The 15597-nt window shown below is 43.8% G+C and overlaps 1 protein-coding gene across 3 annotated transcripts in view; it reads right to left on the bottom strand.

Annotated features, from left to right (window-relative positions):
- Positions 1 to 15019: 15019 nt before the first annotated feature.
- LOC140739680 (sodium/iodide cotransporter-like) overlaps positions 15020 to 15597 on the bottom strand; it is a 256000-nt gene continuing 255422 nt past the window's right edge. For all 3 annotated transcript variants that reach the window (XM_073068058.1, XM_073068059.1, XM_073068060.1), the window contains one exon: positions 15020 to 15545. In XM_073068058.1, the coding sequence (XP_072924159.1) occupies positions 15390 to 15545 (156 nt within the window). In that variant the 3' untranslated portion in view covers positions 15020 to 15389. The remainder of the gene's footprint in view (positions 15546 to 15597) is intronic.

The following is a 15597-nucleotide window of genomic DNA, read 5'->3' as shown; positions in this document are numbered from 1 at the left end:
TAAATAAAAGTACAAAAGTGACAAATGGAGTAGCCATAGTTGGAAGTGGGCCAGTGGTAAGAGTGGGAGTGACAGGCCTCCTTGTTCAAAGGAGGCTTCAGCTTGGAAGAGACATTGGCTCTGGGCAAGTTGTCTGGGGAAGTTTCTATTAAGTTTTGATTTTTTTTACTGTGTCAGGGGTACTTGGTGTAGTTTAAATGGCCATTGTATGTTCTTCATGCCAAACTACATCTGTGTGAAGTGTATCCAACTGCAGCTCCTTGAAGACTGTGTTAGAGACCTGCAGTAGCAGCTGGTTGACCTTTGGCTTGTACAGGAGAGTGAGGAGACCATCGATCAGAGTTACAGAGAAGTGTTACCCTGAAATTACAGGAGGCTGGTAGCTGGGTGACAATCAGGAGAAGGAATAGGACAGTGAATTAGTCAGTTAGTACCCTGTGGCCTTTTCCCTCAATAATAAAAATACTGTGTTGAATACTGTTGTGGGGGATGACCTTCCAGGCGAATGCCACAGAGACCAGGCTACTGGCACTGAGCATGGGTCTGGAGTGCAAGATGGAAAGAGAGAGAAGAGGGGAGAGGTAGTTATAAGGGACTCAATAGTCAGAAGAACAGACAGAAGATTCTGTGGATGTGAACAGGACACCCAGATGGTGCAGTGGTGCTAGAAAGTTTGTGAATCCTGAAGAATTTTCTTTATTTCTGAAAAATATGACCTAACATGTGATCAGATCTTTGTGTAAGCCAAAACTAGATAAAGAGAACTCAAGTAAATAAATAACACAAAAATTATACTTGTTCCTTTATTTATTGAGAAAAATGATCCAATATTATGTGTATTTGTTGGAAAAAGTATGTGAACCTCTGAGGTAATGCCTTCTACAAAAGGTATTTGGAATTGGGCGTTCCAGTCAATTAGATGAGATTGGAGGTGTGGGTTGTACAGGTGCCCTAACCTATAAAAAAGACACACAAAGTCAGGTTACTGATAGAGTCTGAACTTCTCAAGACAGATCTATTTATGTGCACCATGCGGTCCCAACACCAACTCCCGTGGAGCTGACTCCTACCAATCAGGCAATACTCCAAACATTCTAGAAACTTTCCTGTGATGCTTTGGGCTCTTAATTTCATAAGCAGCCTCATGTGTGGCACCTTGTTAAAGGCCTAATGAAAATACAAATATGCAACATCCTATACTACCTGTAACCTCCTCAAAGAATTCCAACAGGTTCTTCAGGCAAGATTTTCCTTTAAGGAAACTACACCAGCATCCAATAATTTTTGAAAGATCATTACTAATGCCTCCACAATCTCTAACATTACCTCTTTCAGAACACTAGGGTGCAGATCTGCTGGTCTCATTGACTTATGCACCTTTAGGTCTTCCAGGTTTTTGAGCACCTTCTCCCTTATAACAGCAACTGCATTCACTTCCCTTCTCTCACACCCTTCAACATCTGACACACTGCTGGTGTCTTCCATAGAGAAGACAGATGCAAAATACGCATTTAGTTCATCTGCCATCTTCTTGTCCCTCATTATTATTTCTCTGGCCTCATTTTATAGCAGTGCTGTATCCACTCTCATCTCTCTTTTATAATTTATATACTTTAAAAAAAGCTTTTTGTATCCACCTTGATATTGTTTACTAGCTTGCTTTCATATTTCATCTTTTCCCTCCTAATGAATCTTCTAGTTGCTTTCTGTAGGTTTTTAAAATCTTCCCAATCCTCTATTTTCCTGCTATTTTTTGCTTTGTTGTATGCCCTCTCTTTTGCTTTTACATTCGCTTTGCTTTCCCTTGTTAGACATGTTTGTACCTATTTGCCATTTGAGTATTTCTTTGTTTCTGAAATGCATCTATCCTGCACCTTCCCTGCCAGCAGTTCCTCCCAGTTTACTTTGGCCAAATCCTCTGTTATACCACTGTAATTTCATTTACTCCACTGAAATACTGCTAGGTCAGACTTTACTTTTTCCCTATCAGATTTCAAGTTGAACTCAATCATATTGTGATCACTGCCTCCTGATGGTTCCTTTACCTTAAGCTCCCTAATCACCTCCAGTTCATTATATACCACCCAGTCAAGTTAAGCTGATCCCTAGTAGGCTCAGAGACAAGCTTTTCTAAAAAGACATCTCATAGGCATTCAACAAATTCACTCTCTTGAGATCCATTACCAACCTGTTTTCTGCAATCTAAGTGCATGTTAAAATCTCCCATGTCTATCATAACATAGTCCTTTTGACATGCCTTTTTCATTTCCCATTGTAATCTGTACTCTACATCCCAGCTACTGTTTGGAGGCCTGTATATATCTGCCATCAGCGTCCTTTTACCCTTGCAGTTTCTTAACTCACACGATTTCAACACCTTCCGGTCCTTTGTCGCATCTTTCTAATGAGTTGATGCCATTCTTTACCAGTAGAGCCACACCAACCTCTCTACCTACCTTCCTGTCCCTCCGATACAATGTTTAACCTTGAACATTCAGCTCTCAACTACAAACTTCCTTCAGCCACAATTCAGTGATGGCCACAACATCATACCCAACAATCTGTAAAAGTTCCACCTTATTTCTTATACTTCCTGCATTGAGATATAACAGAGTACTGTATTGGCTACCCTTTTTGATTCTGCATCCCTAATGAACTGATGCTCACCCTACTGGCTGTCCTATCATTTGTCTGTCCTTCCCGGCAATCTGACTGCATGCCATCTTTGGTTTTTTACCATCTGTCCTATCCTGAGTCCCTTCACTTCAGTTCCTCCTGCCAAGTTAGTTTAAACTCTCCCCAACAGCTCTAACAAACCTGACACAAGAATATCGGTCCCCCTCAGATTCAGCTGTAACCCATCCCTTTTGTACAGATCATATCTCCACCAGAAGAGATTCTAGTGATCCAAGAACCTGAAGCTATGCCCACTGCACCAGCTTCTCAGCCATGCATTTATCTGCCAAATCATCCTTTATCTACTCTCACTGGCATATTGTATAGGTAGCAATCCAGAAATTACTACCCTGGAGATCCTGCTTCTCAGTTTTCTGCCAAACTCTCTAAATTCTCTCTTCAGGACCTCACTGCTTTTCCTTCCTATGTCATTGTTACCAATATGTACCAAGACATCTGGCTGCTCTCCCACCCCCTCCAAAATGCTGTGGATGTGATCTGAGATGTCTCTGACCTTGGCACCTGGGAGGCAACATAGTGGTGCTAGAAAGTTTGTGAACCCTGTCAAAATATCTCTCTTTCTGCATAAATATGACTTAAGATGTGGTCAGATCTTCATGCAAATCCTAAAACTAGATAAAGAGAACTCTATTGAATAAATAACACAAAAATATTACACTTGTTCATTTACTTAATTAGATGGTTTAAGATGGCGCCGGTAACTGGCAACTCTGCACATGCTCTGCCAAGCAAACTGCCCTCTACACTATCCTATACCCGAGAAACCCTTCTAAACCTCCAATTGACTACATCTAGTAAGATCAACAACACCCTGGTGAAGTTACTGACCCAGCTGGAGATCATCGACTCACCAGAATTGCTTCAACTCCAGACCATACTTGGACCCGATTGTCGAGGCCTGGTCCAAGGTTCACCATGTTCCCGGAGACCCGCGGCCTGCTATCGTGTCAAAGCGCCTGCAGACATGCCCCATTCCGACCAGCACCTCTCCGAAGCAAACAAGCACACAGAAGTGATGTCGGAGACTTCAAAATACCCCAGACGCTTCCCCAGAGTGACCACCGTAGAGCCTCGTTGGTGGCTACCCACAGCTGCCGGAAGTGAGGCCTCCACCGCCGACCTCGGCTGGAGCAGAGGCTTCCGCAACCATGACATAGTTCACAGAGTTGTTTCAGCCAGCAGCCCGGCCCTCCGGGTTAAAGTGTTGGCTTCGAGGCCCGACCCAATCAACAGCCCGGGCCCCTGACAGTTGGAAGTGGCAGCAGAGCCTCCCCCATCACTCGGCCCGACCTGGAGCGCCTGACAACACGACCCGCCGATCGATCCCTGCAGGACGTGTCCACCAACCTCAAAGAGCTGCCAACAACACACTGCATTGATGGAAATCTGGAAAGATGCATAAATTACCGAGGAAGCGTGGGAAAAGAGCTGGGCTGCTGGTCAGATTGAAGCGGAGGGGCTTTAGGATCCCTCTGCCCACCATACTACTAGCTAATGTGCAAGCCATAGAGAACAAGATGGATGATCTTAAAGGAAGACTCACCTACTGCAGGGAGATGCAGAACTGCTGTGTATTCTGTTTCACAGAGACCTGGCTCTCCCCTGCCACCCCCGACTGTGCCATCCGACCAGAGGGATTTTTGATCCATCGGATGGACCGCATGGCGTCTACGAGCAAGACAAAGGGAGGTGGAGTCTGTCTGCTGATCAACACTGCGTGGCGCTTGGACACAGTGGCACTGACAAGCTCCTGCAGTCCGGACCTGGAACATCTGTCGGTGAAGTGTCGTCCTTATTATCTGCCACAGGAATTCACCTCGGTAATACTGACAGCGGTCTACATTTCCCCCCAGGTGGACGTGGAGTATGCTGTGAATACACTGTATGCCAACATCAGTGAACTTGAGACCAGGTATCCGGGGGCTTTGCTCATTACAGCCGAGGACTTTAAGCAGGCCAACCTCAGAAGAGCGCTGCTAAAGTTATACCAATATGTCTCCTGCTCCACTAGAGGCCTGAATATACTTGACCACTGCAACACAGTAGTCAAGGATGCCTACCGTTCTGTCCAAAGACCTCACTTCAGAAAATCGGACCATCAGGCTGTACTGCTCCCAGCTTACAAACAGAAACTGAAGCGGGAGGTCACGGTGTCAAAAGTGGTGTCGCGTTGGACAGAGGAAACGGATGAGGTCCTCTGTGACTGCTTTGAATCAGTGGACTGGTTGGTATTCAAGGACTCGGCAGCTAACCTCGATGAATATGCCTCAGCTGTCATGGACTTTATCTGGAAATGCACAGAGGACTGTGTGTCTTGCAAGACGATCTGGGTATTCCCTAACCGGAAGCCTTGGATGAATTATGAGGTCCAGTCCCTTTTGAAGGCTAGAGCTGCGGCTTTTAGGTCCGGAGATACCAGTCGCTACATGGAATCCAGGCATGAACTCCGGAAAGCCATTAAGGGCACCAAGAGGCAATATCGAGCCAAGTTGGAAGCCCAGCCTAACCAGAGGGATGCCAGTAGACTATGGCAGGGTCTAAATGAGATCACTGGGTGCAAAGAAAAGGCTGGGAATATCATTAACTGTAACGCTTCTCTTCCTGACGGACTTAACGTATTCTACGCAAGATTCAAACAGAAGAGGAGCATCCCGCCCCCTCTGGATGAACCGGACCTGGCGGCATCAAGATTCATTGTCACCGAGGAAGACGTCAGAAGAGCCTTCCTGAAGATAAATCCAAGGAAGGCGACGGGCCCAGATGGCGTCCTGGGACGGGTTCTCTGGGCCTGTGCAAGCGAGCTAGCTGGAGTGTTTGCTGACATCTTCAACTGTTCCCTGCTTCAGTCTAAGATTCCCTCGTGCTTTAAGAAGACAACGGTAATCCTGGTGCTGAAAAAAAGCAAGGTGGCATGCCTGAATGACTACTGACCTGTGGCTCTGACATCAATTGCTATGAAGTGCTTCCAGTGATTGATTATGGCACACATCAACCATAACCTACCGGTCAACCTCGATGCTTTGCAATTCGCCTACCGGAGCAACAGGTCAATGGCAGACGCCATCTCTCTGGCACTACATTCCTTCTTAGAACACCTGGAGAATAAAGACGCATATGTAAGGCTCCTTTTCATCGACTACAGCTCTGCCTTTAATACCATCATTCCAAATTAACTGATTCCTAAGCTCCGGATCCTGGGTCTTAGCACTCAGATCTGCAGCTGGATCTTCAACTTCCTCACAGACAGGACCCAGGCTGTAAAGATAGGGGACAAGCTCTCCTCTACAATCACTCTGAGCACCGGTGCCCCACAAGGCTGTGTACTCAGCCCCCTGCTGTACTCACTGTACACCCATGATTGTGTAGCCAAGTTTCCATCGAACTCAATATATAAGTTTGCTGATGACACCACAATTGTAGGCTGCATCTTGGGTAATGATGAGTCTGAGTACAGAGAGGAAATTAAGAACCTGGTGGCATGGTGCGAAGACAATAACCTATCCCTCAACGTCAGCAAGATGAAGGAATTAGTTGTTGACTTCAGAAGGAGTAGCAGACTGCGAGACTCCATCTACATCGAGGAACAGGTCAAAAGCTTTAAGTTCCTCAGGGTGAATATCACAAATGACCTGACTTGGTCGAACCAAACAGAGTCCACTGCCAAGAAGGCCCACCAGCACCTTTACTTCCTGAGAAAGCTGAAGAAATTTGGTTTGTCCCCTAAAACCCTCACTAATTTTTATAGGTACACCGTAGAAAGCATTCTTCTAGGGTGCATCACAACTTGGTATGGAAGTTGTCCTGTCCAAGACTGGAAGAAGCTGCAGAAGATCATGAACCTAGCCCAGCACATCACACAAACCAATCTTCCATCCTTGGACTCACTTTACACCACACGCTGTCAGAGCAGTGCTGCCAGGGTAATCAAGGATAAGTCCCACCCAGCCAACACACTTTTTGTCCCACTTCCCTCTGGGAGAAGGTTCAGGAGCATGAAGATACGTACGGCCAAATTTGGGAACAGCTTCTTTCCAACTGTGATAAGACTGCTGAACAGATCCTGACCCAGATCTGGGCCGTACCTTCCAAATATCTGGACCTGACTTGCACTACCTTACTTTCCCTTTTCTATTCTCTAATTATGATTTATAATTTAAATTTTTATTATATTTACTTCGATTTGTACTTCAGGGAGCGCGAAGCGCAGAAACAAATATCATTGTGATGATTGTATGCTCTAGTATCAATTGTTTGGTAACAATAAAGTATTTGTATTTATTTGAGAAAAATGATCCAATATTACAAGTATTTGTTGGAAAAGCTATGTGAACCTTTGCTTTCCATAACTGGTGTGACCCCTTTGTACAGCAATCACTTTAACCAAATGTTTCTGGTAACTGTTGATCAGTCCTGCACCTCGGTTTGGAGGAAATTGAAAACTACTTCAATTCTGGGATGTTGGTGAGCTTCCTTACGTGAACTGCTTGCTTCAGGTCCTTCCACAACATTTCTATAGGATTAAGGAGAGAGGACTTTGATTCAGGTATTACAAAACATGAACTTTCTTCTTTTTAAACCATTTTGCTGTTGATTTATTCATGCCTTTAGGATCATATTCTTGTTGCATTATCTAACATCTATTAAGCTTCAGGTGACAGACTACTACCCTGACATTCTCCTGTAATATATCTTGATACAATTTTGAATTCATTGTTCCCTTAACAATTGCAAGCTGTCCAGGCCCTGAGGCAGCAAAGCAGCCCCAAACCATGATGCTCTTTCTACCATGCTTCACAGTTGGGATGAGGTTTTGATGTTGGTGTGCAGTGCCTTTTTTCCTCCAGACATAGTGGTGTGCATTTCTGCCAAAAAGTTCAACTTTTGTCTCATCTGTCCACAGAAAATTGTCCCAGAAGCATTATGGAACATCCAGGTGGTCTTTTGCAAAATTGAGACGTGCAGCAATTTTTTGTTTGGAGAGTAGTGGTTTCCTCTGTGGTGTCTTTCCATGAACATCATTGTTGTTCAGTGTTTTTCTTATAGTGAACTCATGAACAGAAACTTTAGCAAATTCTAGAGATTTCTGCAGGTCATCTGCTGTCACCCTTGGGTTCTTTTTCACCTCTTTCAGCATTGCACATTGTGCTCTCGATGCGATCCTTGCAGGATGCCCAATCCCGGGGAGAGCAGCAACAGCACTCGAGTTTCCTCCATTTGTAGACAGTTTCTCTTACGGTGGACTGGTGAATACTCATTTTCTTTAGAAGTGCTTTTGTAGCCTTTCCCAGCTTCATGCATCTCTATAATTCTTCATTTAAGGTCCTCTGAAAGTTGTTTTGACCGCTTCTTTTTATGCTATATATTAATGATTTAGATGATGGAATAAGTGGCTTTGTTGCCAGTTTTGCAGATGATATGAGGATTGGTGGAGGAACAAGTAGTATTGAGGAAACAGAAAGGCTGGAGAAGGACTTAGACAGATTAGGAGAATGGGCAAGGAAGTGACAAATGAAATACAAAATTGGAAAATGCATGGTCATGTACCTTGGTAGTAGAAATAAATGTGTGGACCATTTTCTAAACAGAGAGATAATCCAAAAATCTGAGACATAAAGGGAATTGGGAGTCCTTGTGCAGAAACGCTAAAGGTTAACTTGCAAGTTGAGTCAGTGGTGAGGAAGGCAAATGCAATGTTAGCATTCATTTCAAGATTTCTAGAATACAAGAGCAGGAATGTGATGCTGAGTCTTCACCCTGAGTGTTGTGAACAGTTTTGGGCTCCTCATCTAAGAAAATATGTGATGGCATTGGAGAAGGTTCACAAGGATGATTCTGGGAATGAAAGGGTTAACATATGAGGACCATTTGATGGCTTTGGGCCTGTACTTGCAGGAATTAAGAAGGATGTGGGGGGGGGGGGATCTCATTGAAACCTTTCGAATATTGAAAGGCTTAGACAGAGTAGATGTGGAAAGGATGTTTCTCAGGGTGGGGGAGTCTAGGACAAGAGGTCATAGCCTCATGTTAGAGGGACACCCTTTCAAAACAGAGATGTGGAGAAATTTCTTAGCCAGAGGATGGTGAATTTGTGGAATTTATTACCACAGCCAGCTGCAGAGGCCAAGTTATTGGTGTATTTAGGGTGAAGATTGATAGATTCTTGATTGGTCATGACATCAAAAATTATAGCGAGAAAACTAGGGAGTGGGCTGAGGAGGGGAAAAAAGGATCAGCTGGGATTGAATAGCAGAGCAGAATCGATGGGACAAGTAGCCTAACTCTGCTTGTATGTTTTCTGGTCTTATGGTCTGCATTTCCATATTGTCCAGCCTGGGCAACATCTATCCCGCCAATATCCTGAAGAACTTTGTGCTTTAGTGCATCTGTCCTTGTACTAAAGACATACAATACTTGTTTTTTCTTTACACACCCATCCTATTAAGGCACCAATGTGATGACTGTAGAGGATGGGGAGATCAGTTTGGAGAAGGATCAGAAAACAAAGATGGAACAACAGCGATGACAGAACTGTCATTAGACAGAAAAAGAATGTTTCTGGAAACATAGCATTCACAGAAAGTGTGGGGTCACTTCAACAATGGCTTGCAGTTGTGTTCTTGAAGTAGTCCCATGCTTTTGTTAATGAAGCTGCTCAGGAACCTACTCATACAAGGTTTTGCATTTAAAAAGACTAAAGAGATTTGCTTAAAAATGGAACATTTGAAAAGAGGGAAGGATCAGGCCTAAGCCACGAGTGGTGGATGGATGGGAGTCAAGAATGAGTGAGAGGTTGGACACAAAGGAAAGCAAAATCCTGGAGAAATTTACAGTGATTCCACAAAATGTTGGTTTAATTAGGCTCCCTCTGTACTAGAATCTGTCATTTGGAGATAAGAGCTGTGAATAGAGGTACATTTTATAAACTGTGCTTCCAAAACTGTGATTCCAAAATAACCACATTTCACTTTGCTTTTCCATGGTGGTTATTTTGGAATCAATTGTCCACTTGACTGCAAACACCTAGTAATCTCAGAGGAAGGATCAGCACTGACACCGCTGGACCAAGCTACAGCAGCTCCATAATTGATGGTGACCTTGGTCACTCTCTTTTTGACATTTGAGCTCTGACACTTGACTTCTCAGGGATCAAGATCAGTCATTTGTTGAAGGTTAAATGAATTAGCGGCTGTCTAGTCATTTAATAGCTTTGGCAATACTTAGGCTTTAATCATCTCAGTTTCTCTCTGGATTCACCTTTGACCCCTTCATGCTTTTGTCTTTCAAATGAAGAATGGGAGCTGTTTTCAACTGCACAGAAGTCTTTTCAATAGTGCAATCAATTTGGATAAATATTTACCTGAATAATCATGAAATATTAGTTAAGAGTTAAGGCTCTTCTATCGATTTATCCCATCGATATTAATTACATTTTTGGATCTTATTTGCATAACCAAAAAACCTGCAATCATTTCTTTCTGCTGGGCTTATAAACATTGGGAGTTATGGCTCTAATTGCTTATTTGATGTAGGCTGAATCAGTGCAGGACACACAGACCAGAAATACATTGAGCTAGTTGCTGTTATATTGAACTTTTCACAGGCTCTGAAAGTAAAAGCACAAGGAAACATGAAGGTTAGTTTATCAAGCAATGTCATACAGAAAGAACCTGTTCAGGGCTCCAGGGAAAAGTCTCTGCATCCTCCGCAGAATCATGCCAAGGGTCATCAGATGAAGGAAGACACTCTGCTCAACTCCCTGAGGGCTGCCTGTTTCCTGTACTGATGTTCCCATCTGTGGTAGGTACCAGTATTAATGTCTGGTCCTCTTTCATTAACTATAGTCTGAAGTAGTGGCAAGAGGGGAACTGAGGCTGCAGACAGATTAGTCCCTCTCCACTCAGCCATATGTCTCCATCTCTGTGGAGACACCAGAGATGATAGATTCTGGATACTGGATCAACACAGAAAATATTGGACAACTCAATGGGTCTGGCAGCAAGTGTGCAGGAAAATGAATAGATGACATTTTGACTCAACATACTTCATCTGCAGTGGTGGAGGGAAGGGGTGGATCCAGGTGAGGGGGTGATGGGAAAATGGGGGAGGACAGAGAGCGAGAATGATGTCAGAAGCAGGAAAAGGTTGACTATACTGAAAGTTGCAGGATTCAGTGCTCATGTCTCTAGGTTGGAGACTACCCAGGTGGAATATCAGGCACTGTTCCTCTAATTTGCATTCAGCCTCAGCTTGCCAGTTGTGCAATCGGAAGAAAGACACATCGGCATGGAAATGGCAAGCAGTATAAACATGACTGGGAACTGTGAGATCAGGCAGTCATGGAGGATGGAGTGAATTAATAACCCAGACTGTGAGGTCACCCTTCAGTCTCTTTACACTTTTTTCTCTCCTCCTGATCCACCTGGTCCCCATCACCTTTTCTGCCCCCATCCTTTCCATCTTCCATCACCCACACACTCCTCCCACTAGTTCCTTTCATCCATTCCTTTCATTTATCCTTCTTCACCACCATATCCTATTAGATTCCATAATCTTCAGCCTCTCTCACTTCCACCAATCACCTTCCAACTCCTTTGGGATGTGGACCAGGAATTGCCGAGGGCCAGAAAAGATGCTGTCAGCTGATTGGTAGTTTTCTGGACTGGGACACATGCACTGTTGACCCTTTCCTGATGGTTCCAGCCAGTTAAATGGCACAGCAGTTCCTCCAGCCCAATGTCCATGCTGACCAAAATGTCTTCCCTTTTAAACCTTTCTCCTCTACTTTAGAAAAAAGACTGTGACAATTTATCATTTGCCTCTCCAGATTTTTAAAACTCATCTCTGAACCTGCTTGTTTGAAGTGCCTGCATTGACCTCCCTTTGACCCGAGTGCTGTTGTTGCCATGATCAGCCTGTGTCTTTTCCACTGAGGCTCCAGTACCAGATAAATACAAGTTATTGTCAGCACCAACTTCAGCCGTGAGTCATACAGAAAGCTTCCTGCACAGTTACGTAACCTCTGCCAAGCTCCCACTAACCCTTGGCATGGCTTCTCATTACTACTGGCAACAATAACCTGCATTTATATGATAGCACCTTTTACTGGATTAACACAGACATTTGTTTAGCAGGCGTGTCAGTTACAGGAGATGCTGATAAAGGCTGGAAGGTGTGTCAGAAGAAGGAAGAGGAGGGGAGGAAGATTAATGAAGGAAAGTTCAAAACTTGCAATGAAGATAGATGGATTCCATGGTTCACAGATAAGACCTCATCACTTTGTAACATCAGTTCATTTGGAGATATTAGACAGCTGACAAAGTCTGATCATAACAAAACAGCAAATACTGGAAACATTCATCAAGTCAGACAGCATCTGAGGGGAGAAAAGTAAGTCTGAAGAGCCTTCATCAGAATTGAGAAAGAGAAAAAATGGCAGGAGGTAGGAAGATGGAAAGGACATGAGGAATATCTCCAAGACGCGAGGCCGGTGTTACCAAGCAGTAGAGATTAATGAGGGGCAAAATAAACAGAGATATTAAGAGCTGAAAGTGCAGGTATAAGCTGTTGAAAATGTTCTGCAGATGAGAGCATTGGTGATGGAAGAAATGGAGTCAATAGCATGGGTATTGGAACGAGTGCTCAGTTACATTACACATTCCCTGCTTTATTGAGTTTGATGTTGAGTCTGGAAGTCTGCAATATGCTCAGGTTGCTGTTTCTCTTCTAGTGTAGTTTGGTCTGGTTCAAACAGTGCAGGAAGTCAGATTTCCGAACAGTACATGATCCCATGAACACTACCTCATTCTTCCTCACTATCAGATTTCCAAATGGCCTTGAATCCATGAATACTACTTCACCAGGCAGGAACTTCAGAAATGTAAACACGAGGAAATCTGCAGATGCTGGAAATTCAAGCAACACACACACAAAATGCTGGTGGTCCTGACAAAGGGTCTCGGCCCGAAACGTCGACTGTACTTCTTCCTATAGATGCTGCCTGGCCTGCTGCATTCCACTAGCATTTTGTGTGTGTAACTTCAGAAATGTCTTACCATTTTAATTTCTTTCTTTGATTTATTTATCTTTGCCTGATGTTGGCTCTTACAAACTCTGGTAATGCGGCCTTTCAGACCTCAGCTGGAGACTGGGCTGAATCAACAATCAGTCCTCTCTGTCCAGCTCCATATGCAGCCATGCGATTTTTATGGTTTCTTAATCATGAGTTAAATGTAAACCTTTGCACCAGCAATCCTCTTCATCTGGCTCCCAATGCAGCCATGGGATCAATCAGTTCTCTTTGTTTGGCTTCCTATGCAGCCATGGGACCTTTATGGTTTCTTATCCATGAGTTAAGTGTAAACCTTTGCACCTCCTTGCTTGGCTTTGGACCAAAGTGATTCTTCAACAATCCACCAATACCTTAATGCTTAATTACCAGGTCTCTGCAGGTTATATATAGAACAGTACAGCCCAGGACTGGTCCTTCAGCCTCAATGTTGTGCCAACCTTTTAACCAACTCCACGATCAATCTAACCCTTCCCTCTTACAGTACTTATCAATCTGTTTTTCTTTTATCCATGTGCTTATCTAATAATGTCTTTAATCTCTATAACATATCTGCCTGTCTGCCACCACTCCTGTCTGTGCGTTCCACACACCCACCACTTTTTGTAAAATAAACTTACCTCTGACATCCTCCCTATACCTTCCTCCAGTTACCTTAAAATGATGTCCCCTTGTATTAGCGATTGCCTCTCTGGCAAACAGGTGCTGACTGTCCCTTTGATTTATCATTTCCCATCATATGGGAGTCAAGGACCAGAGGGCACAACCTCAGAACAGAAGGACATCCCTTAAGAAAAGAGGTTAGGAGGAATTTCTTTAGCCAGAGGGTGGTAAATCTGTGGAATTCATTGCCACAGGTGGTTGTGGAGGCCAAGTCATTTGGTATATTTAAAGCAGAGGTTGATAGATAGATAGATAGATAGATAGATAGATAGATAGATAGATAGATAGATAGATACTTTATTCATCCCCATGGGGAAATTCAACTTTTTTTCCAATGTCCCATACACTTGTTGTAGCAGAACTAATTACATACAATACTTAACTCAGTAAAAAAAAATATGATATGCATCTAAATCACCATCTCAAAAAGCATTAATAATAGCTTTTAAAAAGTTCTTAAGTCCTGGCGGTAGAATTGTAAAGCCTAATGGCATTGGGGAGTATTGACCTCTTCATCCTGTCTGAGGAGCATTGCATCGATAGTAACCCGTCGCTGAAACTGCTTCTCTGTCTCTGGATGGTGCTATGTAGAGGATGTTCAGAGTTATCCATAATTGACCGTAGCCTACTCAGCGCCCTTCGCTCAGCTACCGATGTTAAACTCTCCAGTACTTTGCCCACGACAGAGCCCACCTTCCTTACCAGCTTATTAAGACGTGAGGCGTCCCTCTTCTTAATGCTTCCTCCCCAACACGCCACCACAAAGAAGAGGGCGCTCTCCACAACTGACCTATAGAACATCTTCAGCATCTCACTACAGACATTGAATGACGCCAACCTTCTTAGGAAGTACAGTCGACTCTGTGCCTTCCTGCACAAGGCATCTGTGTTGGCAGTCCAGTCTAGCTTCTCGTCTAACTGTACTCCCAGATACTTGTAGGTCTTAACCTGCTCCACACATTCTCCATTAATGATCACTGGCTCCATATGATAGGTTCTTGATAGTAAGGGTGTCGAATGTTATGGGGAGAATGCAGGAGAATGGGGTTCAGAGGGAATTGGATTAGCCATGATGGAATAGTGGAGCAGGTTCAATGGGCTGAATGGCCTAATTCTGCTCCTATGTCTTATGGTATTATACATTCTATGAAGTCATTTGTCAGCCTCTCTGAATCAGTGGGCTTCTCATTAAACTCTACACTGCAGCTTCCCCCACACTGATTCATAGGGAACCCTTTTCAGCTTTCACACACTAGTTTGGAGAGAGCTTTATTCAGCATCCTCTCACACTGATTTGGGTGGGGGGAACCCCTGTTGAGCTTTCCCCACACAGTTTGGGAGGGTCCCCTGTTTATTCTCAACAGCTGCAGCCAAGACCTGGTGGTATCTCACCACGTTTAAACCTGCAGCCTCTTTCCTTCCCTCAGGTTTAAAGCAGACAGCTCTCCCCCTACTCCTAACATCCCATCCATTTACTTTCTTTAAGAACACATTTTCCCAAAACAGATTTCTGACTTGGGAACAACTGTCCCTGGTGCCAGTGTGATAGTTCTTTAGGTACAAGAAGAGACGAGTGAGCTTTGTCCTTTACAAAGTTTATTTATTTTCCCAAACTCCGCACTTAAAGAGAGTAACCAAAATAGGGTCTGCCAAAGAGGAAGACAGTGACGCAAGATAGGCCCCAGATACCATGGTCGCAACATTGTTGAGAAAAATTGTGCACATATGCTACTATGTAGGTTACTAAATAGAATATATCCTTTAATAGTGCAAAGAGAAGCCCAGGCAAGTGGTTTTCTTTCTGTAGAGAGGCTGTATACCCATGAATGTTTGGAGTAGATGACCAAGATGGTGAATCGGCCTCAGTGACATTACACTATTATGTACTGGATCTGCAAGGTTGATGCGGTGGGAGGTTCAGTGGTGACACTCCCAGTCTGCCCCTTGTTTGAAGGCTCCAGATTCAAACACAGGTTTCTAATAGTGGAGGCAGGTCTGTTTCAACTCCATCTGAGGAGGTGTTTTGATTGCAGACAGGATCCCTTGAAGAATATTCTTTGGCCTGGAATTCTGGCCTGTCCTTGATCAGGAGAACTGGTGCTGCTGATGAACTGTTTGCCTGTGGAGAAGTTAACGAGTAGGAAGGACAGTATAATCATCACGTTTATTGT

The sequence above is a fragment of the Hemitrygon akajei genome, chromosome 16 (assembly GCF_048418815.1).
Source record: "Hemitrygon akajei chromosome 16, sHemAka1.3, whole genome shotgun sequence".
In the NCBI taxonomy this organism is placed as follows: Eukaryota; Metazoa; Chordata; class Chondrichthyes; order Myliobatiformes; family Dasyatidae; genus Hemitrygon; species Hemitrygon akajei.
This window is presented reverse-complemented; position numbering and strand designations above follow the sequence as displayed.